This window comes from Enoplosus armatus, chromosome 2 (assembly GCF_043641665.1).
Source record: "Enoplosus armatus isolate fEnoArm2 chromosome 2, fEnoArm2.hap1, whole genome shotgun sequence".
In the NCBI taxonomy this organism is placed as follows: Eukaryota; Metazoa; Chordata; class Actinopteri; order Centrarchiformes; family Enoplosidae; genus Enoplosus; species Enoplosus armatus.
The window spans coordinates 12730044-12745566 of NC_092181.1; the positions used below are offsets into that span (position 1 = coordinate 12730044).

Sequence of the window (15523 nt, forward strand, 5' to 3'; positions counted from 1 at the left end):
AAACACCGTTTATCCTGCCCACATTACGTTACACACACACACACACACACATCAACGTTTAAATGACTGATGTTTATATTACTTACCCCAAAAGATGGATTCTTATAACAGGATGTTTATAATATTTCATTTTGTTGTAAATATGACATTGATTACAACCTCAAAGAATTTAAATGGCTTATCAATGCCATACCCAATGCATTCTTTATCCTGGCAAAAAATATGTATCATTGTTCTCTCAGTCCCCATCTCGTCTCCCACATCTTTCATAAATGGAATTCATTTTCTTGATAAAAAGGTGTTCACAAATTCACGAGATCTATTCAAACAAGCGATGTATACCCTGCTCAGTTTTGTAGAAATTATATTTTGAATATTTTTGACCAACCAACAGTATCCAAAGTGAGAATAAGAAGTTATTCAAGTAGGGGTTAAGTAACAGAGCCACAGCAAAGCCTGCTATAAATCATAATAGAGTTGTTTTGTGTCTTATTAGAAGACACAAAATTGGACCTAATGGCCGATGTTTTGCTCATTTTAGCCACATTTCTGTGTAAATGTTGTATGTCTCTTACGTAGTGCCTGTTCATTATGAAGTAAGTTTGTAAATATTAATATTCTGCAATACAACATAATAATAAAAAAGGTTGATCTGGCGCAGCTGTGGCTGTGTGCACTGCAGCCGACGCAAACTGGCGCGCCGGACAGCGCAGCCGCAGCAGAACAGGCGCAGACAGACACAGCAGCAGCCATGGCAGACGAAAAACCCAAGGTGAGGAGCGGATTTTGTAAGGGGGTTTCTTTACAGTGTGTACCCCATCCGTGTGCAACAACTGTACAGTTGACACCGCGAAAAGCCGCCCGAGAGACCAATTCATCAACGGTCTTATAATTACAGAGTAGGCTAACGGCACAAATCAGAGCTACCGCGTTAGCTAGCAAGCTAATGGGTGAAGTTAGCATAATAAGCTAACGAGGCTAATCACCCGGGCGGTATGAAAGAAATAATAATTTCTGGTCTTTTTAAATACACTTAATCAACGCCTCTCAAATGCCACTGTCAGTGTTGGCGATGCACACTTAACATGTAGCGATGTAGTTATTGCATGCCTTGGTAACGTTAGCAAGTATCGAAGAAAAATTAGTACGTTTAGAAACAGCAGTGTAGCGACAACAGTAACGGGCCAAAATGAATTGTTTGAGCTAAATCTGCTAACTACAAACGGATCTCATATGAAATCGTTTAATTATGCTCATTACCTGCACACCCGAGTGTCTCAGGATAAGATGGATTGTTGATGGCGTGCAAGTTGTAATGTCCATCCTGACTAGGCCGTTGGGCATTATTATAAGTTGTCGGCCATTGTCGATTGGCTTCCCAGTGCTAATGCTAACGCTAACGTTGAAGTTGTAATGTTGCCCCTTTTCTGTCCTCCGTTACCACACCAGTCCTCCGATCTGGTCTCACCAGGTGCAGATGTTTGACAAATGTAATAGTGGTAATACTCGATTCACACGCGTGATGTGAATAGCGTGTTTATAATTTTGTAATAAGTCACTTAGGTACATACTGCACATCAACATTATATTGGGCCTGTGGTTGGGCCCACATGCATTACACATTCTGGAGGTCACATTTTTACCAACCTACTTGTGTTTCCTTACATCACTTGTTGAAAGCAACCTAACTTTCTGCTAACTTTTCTTTTTCTTTCATACAGGAGGGAGTGAAGACGGAGAACAATGAGCACATCAACCTGAAGGTGGCAGGGCAGGATGGCTCAGTGGTGCAGTTCAAGATCAAAAGGCACACTCCTCTCAGCAAACTCATGAAAGCTTATTGTGAACGGCAGGTGAGACTGCTACACAATTACTACTACTACTCCTCCAAAAGACGTTTGCTGAGGGATCCAGGGTGTTCTAGCTAAATTGTCTATATATTATACTGTCATGAAATAATGTTATGATTTTATTGAAACACACATTTTTATTGTCTAAATTAATGGAATTGAAATGTTACTATTTACACGGCACTCTGGGGCCTTAGTAAAGCAAACACAGCGTTGATGCTTTTTATTTTGTTTTTTTTGGAGAGGCATTTTATTGGTTAGCTGGGTTAGCCCTAACCCAAACCCTAAGAGGAAATGAGGTGAGAGAGAGACACGACGCAAACTTGGGACGTTACGATTCATGGGCGGCACCTCAACGACTAGGTCAACCGGGTGCCCCATAATATTGATTTTCAATATTTTAAACCTAATATTTCTCTGTCTTTTCCCACAGGGGCTGACAATGAGGCAAATACGATTTCGATTTGACGGTCAGCCCATCAATGAAACAGACACACCCTCGCAGGTAAGGCTACACCCTCTTGTTCAGTCAACTTGTGAGCAGTGCAGAATCACTTTTCATTATTACGAATGAAAGAATGAATACTAATCTCAGAATTGTTAGGACATGTGTATGACTTGGATTTTACACTTTGTTGTCAGTTTTTATGTCTATTTCATTAAGTATTTCAAGAAAGCATTGTGAGACAACAGGATTTACAAAAGTTTAAGATCAAAGTTCTTCTGAAATCCAAACAATGTTATACTACACTATGATTTACCTTGCACTCACTATGGAAGTTGTGTTTATATGACGTGATTGATACATGATAATTCAGATTATTTAGACTTATCTATTCTATATCTATTTATAATCTGTGCCACCAGACAGCTGTGGACACACTCTCACATCAGCTTTGTCCAGTATATGTAATATGTTACAGTGCTGGTATTATATACAGATAAAGCACAGACTTTACAGGCAGCACTGAGCAGCTGTGAACAGATCGGTCCATGCTGCAACTGTGCTGCCTCTTTATCTCCATAAAACAGGTACATAAAGGAGCAGCTCTCGTCTAGTTTTATGTTGAGAAGCTTCTTCACCTCTTCTTCTAACCACTTTGAGCTTTGTTTACATCACATTTGTAACATTAAGTCAGTCTCTGTTTTCTGACCTATTCTCCTTTTTATTGTGCTTTGTAGAGATGTAATAACATACATTTTGTCCATGTTTTAAATTAACCTCCCCATTAAAACTAAGAAAAATTCCTAAATCTATATTTAGAATACTGTTGAACAACCTTTAGGTGACATTAGCTGACCTCTCTGGCACTGTCAGCACTTCCGAGGTAGCCTCACAGTAAAGACCTACCCCTACTTCACATGGAAATGCAATTATTGTGAAGCACATGGAGGAAGTGTTGTGTTAAAAATGGAGCAGAACAGAGAACAACAGTGTTCTCTCAGCAGCATTGCCATTCAGTTTGAGTTACAGCTGTCAAATGGTGATAAATAAGGTATTATTATGTGCATTATGGTTGTGTGGAGGTGAAAATTCCCACCTAAATGAGTTAAGTAGAAGCACTGGAATAATGTGCGTCTTTTACACAACTACTGTACAGACTATCAACTGACATTTGACCTTTTTCTTACAGCTAGAAATGGAGGACGAAGATACGATTGATGTGTTCCAACAGCAAACTGGTGGCTCTTCTCTTTAAAGACTGTTTCCTACGAACATCCCTACCTCCCTTTTTCATCCCCGAACATGCCCAGTCTTCAAATGCTCATGACCAGTGTTGATACCATCCAGTGAAATACCTTTACAAAATGCTCAAAGGCAGCAGCACAGTTGGTGTAGATAGACTTAATCACACTGTTATTCGTATGTTAACATGTCTGAACTGCGCAGTGTAGACAACTTGTAAGCTGCAGTGAGTCTAATGAGCTAAGAAATTAAAAGCTTGTCATGATACTTTTTTTTTCCTGGAACATTTGGAGAAAACTCCTTGGTCCTCTTTTTTTTGTTTTTATACTTATGTCATTGAGGTTTCGATTCAGATGGAATTTTGTTATTGTTGTCAAGTAAACCTGCATTTTAAATTCACATCTGTTGTTATGAAAATGTATTATTGGAATAAATTGAGTCTTTTTTTTAACATGTCTCTGATTGTTTTATGGATACTTTACAAATCTAAACCAGCAGATATCATCAGAACTAGTAAATAAAATGCTAATTAATACCATGCCTTTGGTTTCTTAGCCCTAAACTAAGATGGTTAATTTGTAATATATTTTTTTAAAATATCTTTACAAAGGTTAGAAAGCCTTGCACTTATATATAATAACACAGAGCATAAACTATATCAGAATCAGGTTCATTGCAAAGTAAGTTCTTGCATACAAGGAATTTGCTTTGGTATTTTGGTGCATAACAATAAACAGAAAATAAAACAAAAACAAATACTGCAAAAGTGAAAAATGTCAAACAAAAATTAAAAGTATAAGTATGTACAATATGACTTTAAAATGAAAGCGCTGTAGTTTGTGCAGGAATGTGCAAAACCTCACAGTATGAAGTATAAAAATATGGACTGTACAGAGATAATCCTATTTGTGTAGGGAAAAGTTTTTTTTTTTTACCCTGATGGGGTAGCCATGCAAGTCAGCACTTCTTAATCTTCGTTGGACCGCAGACAGGCCTTTCATAGCCTCAGCGTGAAAAACTTGCACACAGCTTTGAGCCAGACAGGAAGGCATTCCTGCAGAAAAGAAAGTGCAACATGGTAGCTCTGTTTTGTAATTGTCTGGTTAATTGTGTGCAAGTCACCTTCCCCATAATAGGCATAATGTATCCACATCTGAATATTTCCACCATCATGTTTGGAGGCTTCATGCACTGTTGCATTAATCTCTCATATAGCTGACTCCTGACTGCAATTGTTTACTTTTCACTTTTAGTCTGTAGTAAAAGTCTTGCTTTGAGTCTACAAAACTGACAATGACTTTTCATCAAAATGATGGGCCTTCTCTTCTATAAGACTGCAGTTTGCCAATTGTCTTTTGATTTTACCGTCAGTATTTTGAGTATGCTAGGTTTTCTTTGTATCTTCAACTTGCTGTTTTGTCTAAAATATTTTGGTCTTCTAACAGCATGATGAACTTATCTCTTAGTCCCCACTTTATATGAAAATGGCTCCTGTACGATCTTTCAGTTAAACTACAGTTTGGCCCTCTGATAACTACCAGCGGACCGATGAATTTGGCCTCAAACTGCTTTACTGAAGGGTTTTATTTGTCACAACTAGTATCAGTTCTAGGTAATGTATTCTTGAGTAATATTAAAATAAATGTGTTTTCATACATGTTGACTGACTGTGTCAACGTCACATGTAGTACGTGAATGTCATGTAAATAAATATCCAATCACAGACTTGATTAATGTGCCAAGATCCAATCATAGAAGGAGCTGTCCACTACTTAGGCTGTAGAGACGCCCTCTCTCTCAATTGTTTCTGTCGCACCCGCACCTCTGTGTCAAACATGGATGTAATGAGTAGAAACACCCAGAAATAAGCAGAGAAAGACCGGAAATACGGCGTTTTTGCCTGCAAATTACGCTCCAAATGTGTCACTTATGTTGAAGTACGGGATCATGAAGAATAAACCCTTAACCGTAAATCATGTATTCCTTTGATAAAAAAATGTAGATATTATCGGATTTAACTTTGTTATGATCTTAAAAATCGCCGCAAACTTTATTTGTCAGGTTAACGTGTTTTATTTTGAAAATTTGACCGGAAGTGCGACATCTTCTTCTAGTGAGTTTGACATTGATACTCAGACTGGAGGCAGACAGGTTGACTATTGGGAGCCACCAGCCAGGATAGACAATGATGAGGCGGTGAAGTACTGCTAATGAAAGTGTAATTCGTGTGTACCCTGTCAAAATTATAAATATTTTACGACTTCTTGCGCAAAAATGACGACGACCACAACATATCAAGGAATGGAGCCCGGTTCTAAAAGCAGTTCCAGGTAAAAGGCGTCGTTCAGACCGTTCCGTTAACCGTTAGCCACCATGATGCCAACAAGTCCAGCATCTTCTGACGTTAACCTCAACGCTACATAGATTAACATGCAATTTAATACATTTTCTGTTCAGACCCCTGTCTGTAATTGTTACTTTACCGCTTCGAAATGGTTGCAACAAAGCATGGGGCGACGATGCTAGGATACAGCTCGGTACCACACCTTCCCATTTTGTCTGTTGGGATGGACCATTCCCATTTTTTAGCTAGCATGATAGCACACATGCACCCTTTTGTACAGAAGCTGCTTAGCTAGCAGGCGCAGACAAGGCGGCACGACACCAAACGGTAGTGTTAAATGTAAGTTAGGCCTTTTACAGTGGCGTGCGTTTATATTTCTTCATTACTTATTCTTGTTTATTCTGACAACGAAATATTTACCAGATCTGTCATTCCAGTTGGGTGGGGCCCCTTTTGGATTTCAGATCAGTTATCATGATCAGTGCGGTAACGTTGCAATAAGACATCCTCTGGTCTGCCCTGCATATGGCCTCATTGAGGCGATGGCCATGTTACAGCTGGCTACACCTGACAATAACCCGAGCCACATGTATATTTTTCATCATAGAGATGTAGTGAAATAAATCCACATCCGCTGATATTCCAGAAGTATCAAAACTGCAATAATGCATATTTAAAATTCACATTGTTATAATTAATGCAATAAATCCTTTTCTCATAAAGATCATTTTGGAGGCTGTGGTTTGTGCTGCTGTTGAAGTGTATTGCATTATACTGAAGGGTGTTCTTAATATTTAGACTATCCTAGTCGATATAAATGGGTTTGACATAATAGAAAACATCTGTAATAATAACATATTATCATTATTACAGGTAATACTATTACCATAGTATAACTCACCAACACAGCTGGAACAACAGTAGCCTACATATAGTCCACGTAGTCACATTATAGGGAATGCTTTTGTAATCCTTTAGTAATTTAAAGTTCAGTGTGAAAAATTAATTACATGTCTGACCTTTTTATCTCGGCTGGGACCAACTGGTCTTTCCTCGCCACTTGAATCTGGCTACCCAGCCAATGCAAAGATACTCTACAACCACTTTGATGAACTGAAATTGAAATTGATTGTTGACCTGTATTGACAAGTGTGAATGAACAATAATTTCTCATTGATTAATTCTGTGCATCCCTAGTCTGAACTACAGCATTTAGCTAAGTTACGGTACGATCCAGCTTTCAGTAACGGTGTTTACCATCTCTCTCTTTCCAGGGTTTTGCGCCCTCCTGGTGGAGGCTCCAACATTTCACTTGGTGCAGATGAGGAGAAGCCTCCCGTCCGGAAAAACAAGATGGCCTCCAGTGTTTTCGCTGAGCCAGAGGACCCCTATGCTAATCGAAGGAACAACCCACCAGGTACCATCTACCTCGTCTTTAAACTTTTGTTGATTTAGTGTGAAAGCTTGTAACTCAATTTCTTATAGCTATCTTATTCAGACTGCTTACCACAACATTAATGGATGGTGTAACTTAAAAACAAAGCTAGAGTACAAAACCAGTGACAAGATGCAAGGTTTTCACTGCAGGTTTTTCTCTTGCTGCTTGACCAAACTGATCCTCTGCCTCCCCAGAATACTCACAACTTCAGACACAGAATACATATGAATAACAATTGCTGTCACCAGTGGTGCTACTTGACATAACAAAATGGGTTTAGGTGCCCAAATCATGAATTGATTTCTTTTCATAAGATATTCACAAGATATTCAATCAATGGTGTTTCTCTACTAAACAGGATCTTCTCAAGCATGCAGATATCTGAAATATTCATGTAGAATTGAGCTGCTTAAGTCCTTGTTAGATCACAGGGTTTATTATAGAATTTGAAGAGTATATTTCAAAGATAATAATAAGAGGCTAAGTAACCAAATACACTGTTTTATGGCCTTATACTATGGCCGGTCATTCATTCCCAGTCCTTGTGAAATGATACACAGCAAAATGTTACTAAAAGAGGAAATGAAAAGTAATAGGAAGTAAAAGTGATGCTAGGTATGCATTTTTGATCTAGTGCAGTGGTTCCCAATTTTCTAGAACCACACACACACGCGCACAAAGACAAACAAATGTGCCATTTAAGCTAAAAACATCTGTTACAAAAGGTGTCCCTTGGATTTACATTTTATTCCTTTTCCTTGCAGATGAGGTATTCTGGCATACACTACACGTAGCGAAAAGCCATAATCCAAGTAGCTTTCATTGTACTGTGCAATGTATTTGCCAACTCAGGTCTGGTCTCAGAATTTGAGTGCTAAGATGGATCAGCAGTTCTTTTCTCTCTAATTCCTGTGACAATGGACTTATGTTTTGCCATTTCGACATGTTTAAATTTGCAATATGAAAAATGTATATACATTTAGTGTATTTTTTATATAGCAATGAAACATTAAATGTAAAACGGTGTCGAGCAGATTGTCCACTGATCACAGGGTTGGTGGAGGGTTGGATCCCTATATCCTCCTAGTTAGAGTAAGAGTTGGTTAACATTACTAACTCATCATTTGCCACAAAAGTAGCTGGTGGCTCTTAAACACTGGCTTGCTACTCTGAACCTACTGGGTTCAGGGACTGTAGTGAACACTTTTTGACTTGTCTGGTTATGTGGAGGAGAACTACTATTAATGAAAGTGGTGATGATCAGGGCCAATAAGCTAAACACAGCTAAAGTTACAGTACAGTGTAATGGAAGTTTGTTGTAATTTGAAGGAGGACAAAACAAATGTACTGAAGAAAGGGAAACAGCAGTGTTAACAGCTGATAAATGTTTTAATTTGGGGAAATGTCCACGGATTTGGTTTAACTGTGAAAACTCTATAGCAGGTGTAAAGTTGGAAGTGTTTTGGCAGCTTTAACTACATCTGGTGTTCCCAGAATCTTATCAAAGGAGAGGTGGACTGTAACATGTCAGTTCAAGGAGCTTTTGTGTCACTGATGTGTCCAAAGGTGGATGATGGCATCAGCCTGGGAGGTCTGTGACAGCAAGACTAATTTTTCCAGTGTCATAGCTTTATGGATACAGGGTAACTGAAATAACAATAATCAACTTTTTTATTCAAGCCCAATTCTGCATTCAAGCAAAAAAGAGTAGCCTTACTTCAAAAAGGAAGCTGTTAAAGGTATTTCCCTAATAACATTAATTTCCTAACATGAATAATATTTTATTATGAATGTTTGTTGAGACAGTGCAGTGTATTTAACAGCCTAAATAAATAGTTTTTATTTCTAAAAAAATCTTCTTTTAGTGTTGTTAGTCACAAGCACAATAACACCTACAGAGGATATTTAAATAAATTCTACGTGTTCACAGGCTGAATGCATATTGAAGCTTTCACACATTCTTCCTCTGACATTTCCTTCTTCCTCTTTTTACTTTTCACATCCAGTGATAGAAATGAGCCTTTGGTCTTAACAGTATTTTGAATCTTGATTTAATGGAGTCAGAATGGCTGTCTTCTTTGAATAGGATAAACTTTTCTTTATTTTTCAACAAGCACTTTCCTCATAGTCACTGAGTGCTTTTCTCACTGTTTTGACTTCACTGCAACTGCAACTGCCACAGCTTGGCTGAGACTCAGTGATTGGCTGTGTTGTGCTCTATAATTAGGAATTAATTTATCTAGATATTTGATATTGCATGTGCAGAATCCTAAACTAAACATCATGTTCAGTTAATAACCTTATTAGATTTCCTCTTTCGCTGCCAAATGTGACTATACTGCAACATATAAAGTATCAGTTCTGTCGCCAAAGTTTGGGGAACCGTCTGTACGTGGTTTTAGAAGTCTATCCGGTCAAAGCAGATGACCGCCCACCTAGAGCCTGGTTCTGCTCGAGGTTTCTGCCTAAGTTTTTTTAATTGAATTGAATCGTAGCTGGGCTGTCTAAGATAAGAGCACCTTGAGGTCTGTTGGCAACAAACCTTTTTTACAGTGCCAACATCCAAAGAAAACTCACATTCCTCCTGCAGCATAATCCACATCTCTGCTGCCCATTTGTACTTGTTGTTCAAACCACTCACAAATGGGGCTTGCAGCTACAGCTGGAAGCTGAATGTAGTGAAATATAATGTACAGTAAAATGTAGTCGAGTATAACTAAAAAAAATCTTAAAATGGAAATACTAATGGAAACATAGGTGATTTTAAGGACAGTACTTGAGAAAATGCACTTATTTCCTTCCTACCTTTATGCTTCTCTTCCATTCACTTCACTGTTGACAACTAAGTCTAAGTCTATTGGCATGTGTATATACGGTGAAAAAAAGAAAAACTAGGGTGAACAAATCATCTGATATACCAATTCAATATACAAGGATGAACCAGATGGGTACGTATCATACAGTAGCCATATTAGATAAGTGTTAATTGGTACAATAGAAACGTATTTGATCCATGAGGTGGACAAGTGATGAATTGCCCCAGACACTCTCCTCTATCTATCAGTATACAGATGTTTGTTGTGTGTTGAAACCTTTAGACATAATCACTAATCCAAACTATTTCAAATTCCATAAAACTTTTTTATGTCCTACAATAGTCCCTCTCACACAGAGCATTTCTGAGCCTTACTCATTCTTAAAATAACAATGGCTGGCCTTACTAAGACACAGTGACAATAAGCCTGTACGTAGGGGGACTGAAAATAAAAGCAAAGCAAAATGGCTTAGGGGAAAAAGCCTACACAGCAGGACATGACTGTGTATTGTTTGTTAGAAATTAACATCAGTGTGAACAGAGTTATTGTGAGAAAGACATTTATTAATGAAAATGAAATGAACTGTGAAACTTCCAAAATGTGTAGGAGAAACTTGCTAACAAAGAAAGGTCTGGCATAATGTGGGTCATTAGGTCAGTGGACTGCAAATGTCAGGGTTGTTCCCTTCATGAGACCTTCATTTCCCCTTGTTGCAGACACAAAGATCCCCAGTTATGTTTAAATTATTTCTGGGAAATTCCACACACACTGTGAAAACTCTGACACAATGCTCAAGAATCAGATTTTATTATTTGGAGGAAATTTGAGCGCTATAAAGTATGAAGATTGTGGCCAGTTATAACAACTGTTGACCAAAAACATCATCATGTTGACGGAGATCAAGCTTAAATATAAATGCATGTTTTGTATTTGCAGACAATTATGTACTTGTAATAAATAATTTTGCGTATTATATTTGCTCCTAATTTAGATCAGTTTATTGATTTTTCACAGTTGCACAGTGCACTGTTTCTAATTTATGAATATTGAAAGTTGAGCATTAAAAAATATAGCAGACATCACAGCCTTTAACTCCCAGTGTGGTTTCTATATTGTTATTGCTGGCAGGATGAAGACAGGATTTGCAGCCTGTTTGACAATGGGATATTTCTCCATCTTGCGCCATTATATGTCCAATACTTTGGTTTCTGACTAAATACTTTCAAAACTAATGACATTCCCATCAGCTTCAGCTGTACTTTGCACTTAGTGCTGATTAGCAGATGTTAGCATGCTAACACGGTAAACTAAGATGTTGAACATGGTAAATATTATACCTGCTTAACATGAGGTTTGCTGAGGTTTGATTTGAGCTCAAAGCACTGTTGTGCTTTGAAACAGAGCCGCTAGCATGGCTGTGGACTCTTAAGGTGCTCTCAGACAGTGAGAGGTGGCCGCCACTGCCTCCTTTGCTGCTGCCTTGGTAACTGCTAACCCTAACCCTTCTTAACAGAAGCTGAAATCTGTGTGCTTAAATGATGAGTTGATGGTGTCTTAATTTGTGACAGTGTCTCTATGGCAACCTACTCTGTGAACCTAATCTGCTGGCTGGGAGCTTTATTTCAACATACACTGATGCTCAACCAATGTTTCACCTCACCACGTGCCAATCCTGAATGAGTTGGTGTCTCCTTTTCTTTGATCCAGTGAACTCAGTTTGCAGAGGTTTACATCAGGAGTGGACGATCAGACCCCAGTTAGACTTTTTATTGTCCCCTGTGGACTACTTTTCTAGAATTACCATTTTTCTCCCATCAGAAATCTTTTATTTGAACAGCATTCTTTGCCATCACATTTCAGGTCATACACTGCCCTTAGCTCCGAACAATTGCACTTATTTTTTATGTTTTTATTTTCCCAAAAGTGAAATATACAAATATAAAATGTCATTTTAAATCTTAAAATGATCTAAATATATTGATAATGATAATGACATGGTTACAAGTTAATTGCTGAGATCTGGGAATGCAGCGATATCACAACAAAAATAAAATAAAATGATAACAGAAAATGTTGCAATGATCTGACATACTGTATGTCACCATGACATTTATCTCTATGTGAAACTATGGAAAATCTACCGGAGTTTGTCTTTGCTCCTCCTGTTTGAAGGCCTATCTATCTGAGCTTTATGTCTCCTTGTTCTTCCAGGTGGGAAGCCCACAGGTGTGCTGTGTGGTGAGCCGTCAGCCCCGCTGAGGAGAGGAGGGAACTCCACCACCAACCACTCTGCAGACGCCCCCGCCACAGTAAGAACATGCCTCCAGATCATGAGTTGTGGTGGGACGAAATGAAATGAAACCTGAGAGCAGACAAACATATAGGGAAGCAACAAAAGTCCCATTTATTTTAAGTATCTGTGATTTTAATGTCTTAATGTCTCACAAAGGTAGCTTGTGTATCAATTAGTACCTGCTTAGATTCAGTAAATGTCAATTTTTCCATCAAGACTGATGACACAGTACAGAATTTCCTGTTTTGTAATCTGTGACGGCTAATTAAATACTTACCACTTCTTTTCTGCTTATATTTTTTAGGATGGAGAAAATTCTGTACGTGATAATGGTAAGCACCTGTTTTTTATCACCCAGTTTAACAGTACTCGGATAGCCTATTGTATCTCCCTGTAGTCTACCTAACACAATAGTTACAACACCTGTAGTGTTGTAGAAATTAAAGAGGAAAGACAATAAAAGGATTAGATGGGGAGAACCCTCCACCCAATAGACACTAAACCAGTGGTCCAATATTGCAAAGAACAGATTTGTGATGTGTCATCAAAGGTACATGTGCACGTACATTACTGTATACATACACACACATGCCGATGCATAAATAAATACATATAGATATACACATACATACCCACATTTTCTTCTCTCATGTCAGAACATTCTTATTACTATACCTTCTGTAATTCCTGCCCAATGTTGAAGGTTTAGGCTATTTTGAATGGTGTTTCGTTAGATTCTGGTTAAAGTAAAATCTAAGAAAATCAAGATGAATGTGCTTGTGGTCAATCTAAATGTGTTTTAAAAAAATAAACCATCAAATACTAACACTCTGATGAATAAAAATTGTTCACTTTCAGGTTAGTCTCTAATTTGGTGAATAAAAAACACTCATTAGTCTCCGTTGTCTTAAAATGAATGTATTTATTTACACTACTGGTACCAGAAAACAGACCCCACACGATAGTGGTAACATGGAGTTTGCTTAAAGAAATAATCTTTCCAACTCCAGTTACACCCAATAAACAAGATCACAGACGGAGGTGTTTGCGTCAGTTGTTAGTCCTCTAGTCTAAACAACACAATGCTAATTGGCAGTCCCACATACTATGGATATGCAGTATGTGCTTAGAGTTTCTCAGGGCATTGTGTGCAGTTAAGAAAATGATTTGGTCGAACCTAGCAAGCGTCCGAAGGATGAGACGCATTCACAAAAATTATAGTGACTGTTCCCTTGTTAATGTTTCCAAATGTAACTCATAGTCACGCGTCTCCCTTGCCTGTGTTCAGAAAACAGCGCTCCTGAGCCTGAAGCAGTTCCAGGACCGCAGGAAGAGGCCCCTCCAGCTGATGACTCCGCTGCAGGACTACCGCCCGGCCGCAGGAATCCACCTGGGGGCAAGTCCAGTCTCATCCTGGGTTGAATCCCATCCAACTGCCCCTCCTTACATCCACTCATCTCTGAACTCATATTTTTTTTCTAGTTTTTTTTTTCAAACAAGAAACCCCAGCCCATTTGTCTGTACCGCAGGAATACTATCTGATGTCCGACAGACACCAGTCTCCTCCACATCCCCAAGTGCATTGTTTTGATACCTCTTTTTTGAAAACTGTTTTGTACTGTTTTTATTGTTTATTTGTGTTGACAGAAGCACTTTATGTATTTCTAATTACATGGTTCAAAGTTTGCCTTTGTCCCTGTAATGCATTATACCTGCCAGGAAGGGTACATGGATCACATTTCTCATATCAACCTATAATAAATCTCCCCTAACTATTGCGACAGCACAAGCTGTAAGTGATTATACACAAGCAGTTTCTAGAACACAAGCAAAGAAAAAGGCGTTCACTTTTTGCACTGCGTTCAGTTTTGACCCATCTTGCATGCACATCTGGTCTGTAATGTATGAATGTGAGAAGAAACATAACTGTGAACATTATTTTTATTTAACCTGTTTGTTAGTTGTTTTTTTGTGGAATAATTGTTGTATTGTTGCATGAAGTTGGAATCTTTCTACTGATTATATTATTATTATCCACACAGGAGCCACATAAATTACTGATATTGTGATCTGAAGGATTGCAAACATTCGTCTTCAGATGAGTACTGTAGGTCCCATGTCATGTAACAGAATTGGAATAAGCCTTTTTTATATTGTAGTCACTAACCTTAGATTATTGTAACCCCAGTGCCAGTTTTGAGTGCCCCATGTTTTTATAGGTCAAATTTACTCTCAAATAAAGTGTGCCTGTTTGTGTGTTAGGCTACAACATCAAACAAGGTTGGGTTTCCCCAATTGCATCCTACCAGTATCACCAAGACCTAGTTTTTCCATTGCGAATCAATAGAGTGTTGTTGGTCCTGACACTTAAGTGTTTCTGGTAAACCCATCCTAGATTTGACAAGTGACCTTATGACTGCTCAGCCTTTTCTCTATGTTTTACCCCCCTTATCCATCTGTTAATGATCATGCTCACTGTACATTTCATGTCACATTATTTAAACCAAAATTCAAACTCCCTCCTGCTTCTGTCTTGTTGAGTCCCACATGTGGCTGCTCTGTCAGCCCGCTGTCATGCAAGAAAACCTACATTTCAGGTTAAGTGAAATGTAACTCCTGTGGTGTCTATTTTTAACGTGCGTTATGATGCAAGACTTGTCTGTTTGCATCCTATACCAATTTCCTGTTGCTGGATGTAAGTCACTGCAGAAATTTGAAGTCAAGAAATGGCACAAGTGGAAATGAACATTAAAAATCAATTTTGACCATGGGTTGTCTTTGCTGTGTGTATTATCTGACATAGAATGATTATATTGTAGCAGTCACGGTCATCACTCATCATCACATAGAGGACATTAATAATTAATAAATAAAAGACGAGACCGTTACTTGAGAGGATATCCACTTGATTTGAGGAAAAAAAATAGAAAAGAGTAGAACAAGGTAAAGTGGTGTGCCCCTTTTTTGTTCCGCAGAGTTGAATCATACCTAAAACATTCCCTGTCAAAATGTGTAATTTTGTTTTAACAGTTTGGTGCGAAGCTTGTAATTACAGTATTTAATCTCGTGCGAATAACAAGAGTGGGCAAAATGCA

General features: G+C 38.3%; 2 protein-coding genes across 3 annotated transcripts; both read left to right on the forward strand.

The window, feature by feature from the left end:
• Positions 1-734: 734 nt before the first annotated feature.
• Positions 735-3988, forward strand: sumo2a (small ubiquitin like modifier 2a). Of its 2 annotated transcripts, XM_070914988.1 has the most exons (4): positions 735-772; positions 1722-1853; positions 2284-2355; positions 3485-3988. In XM_070914988.1, exons 1-4 carry the CDS (start codon positions 752-754, stop codon positions 3548-3550), a joined length of 291 nt encoding a protein of 96 aa, XP_070771089.1. In that variant the 5' UTR covers positions 735-751; the 3' UTR covers positions 3551-3988. The 2 variants fall into 2 exon arrangements, with proteins under 2 accessions (XP_070771089.1, XP_070771097.1); XM_070914996.1 differs by lacking the exon at positions 2284-2355.
• Positions 3989-5764: 1776 nt separating this feature from the next.
• On the forward strand, positions 5765-13850 carry jpt1a (Jupiter microtubule associated homolog 1a). The gene is made up of 5 exons (XM_070925355.1): positions 5765-5867; positions 7156-7298; positions 12347-12444; positions 12733-12760; positions 13717-13850. The coding sequence occupies exons 1-5, from the start codon at positions 5812-5814 to the stop codon at positions 13848-13850; spliced, it is 459 nt and encodes a 152-aa protein (XP_070781456.1). The 5' UTR covers positions 5765-5811.
• The last annotated feature ends 1673 nt before the right edge of the window (positions 13851-15523 follow it).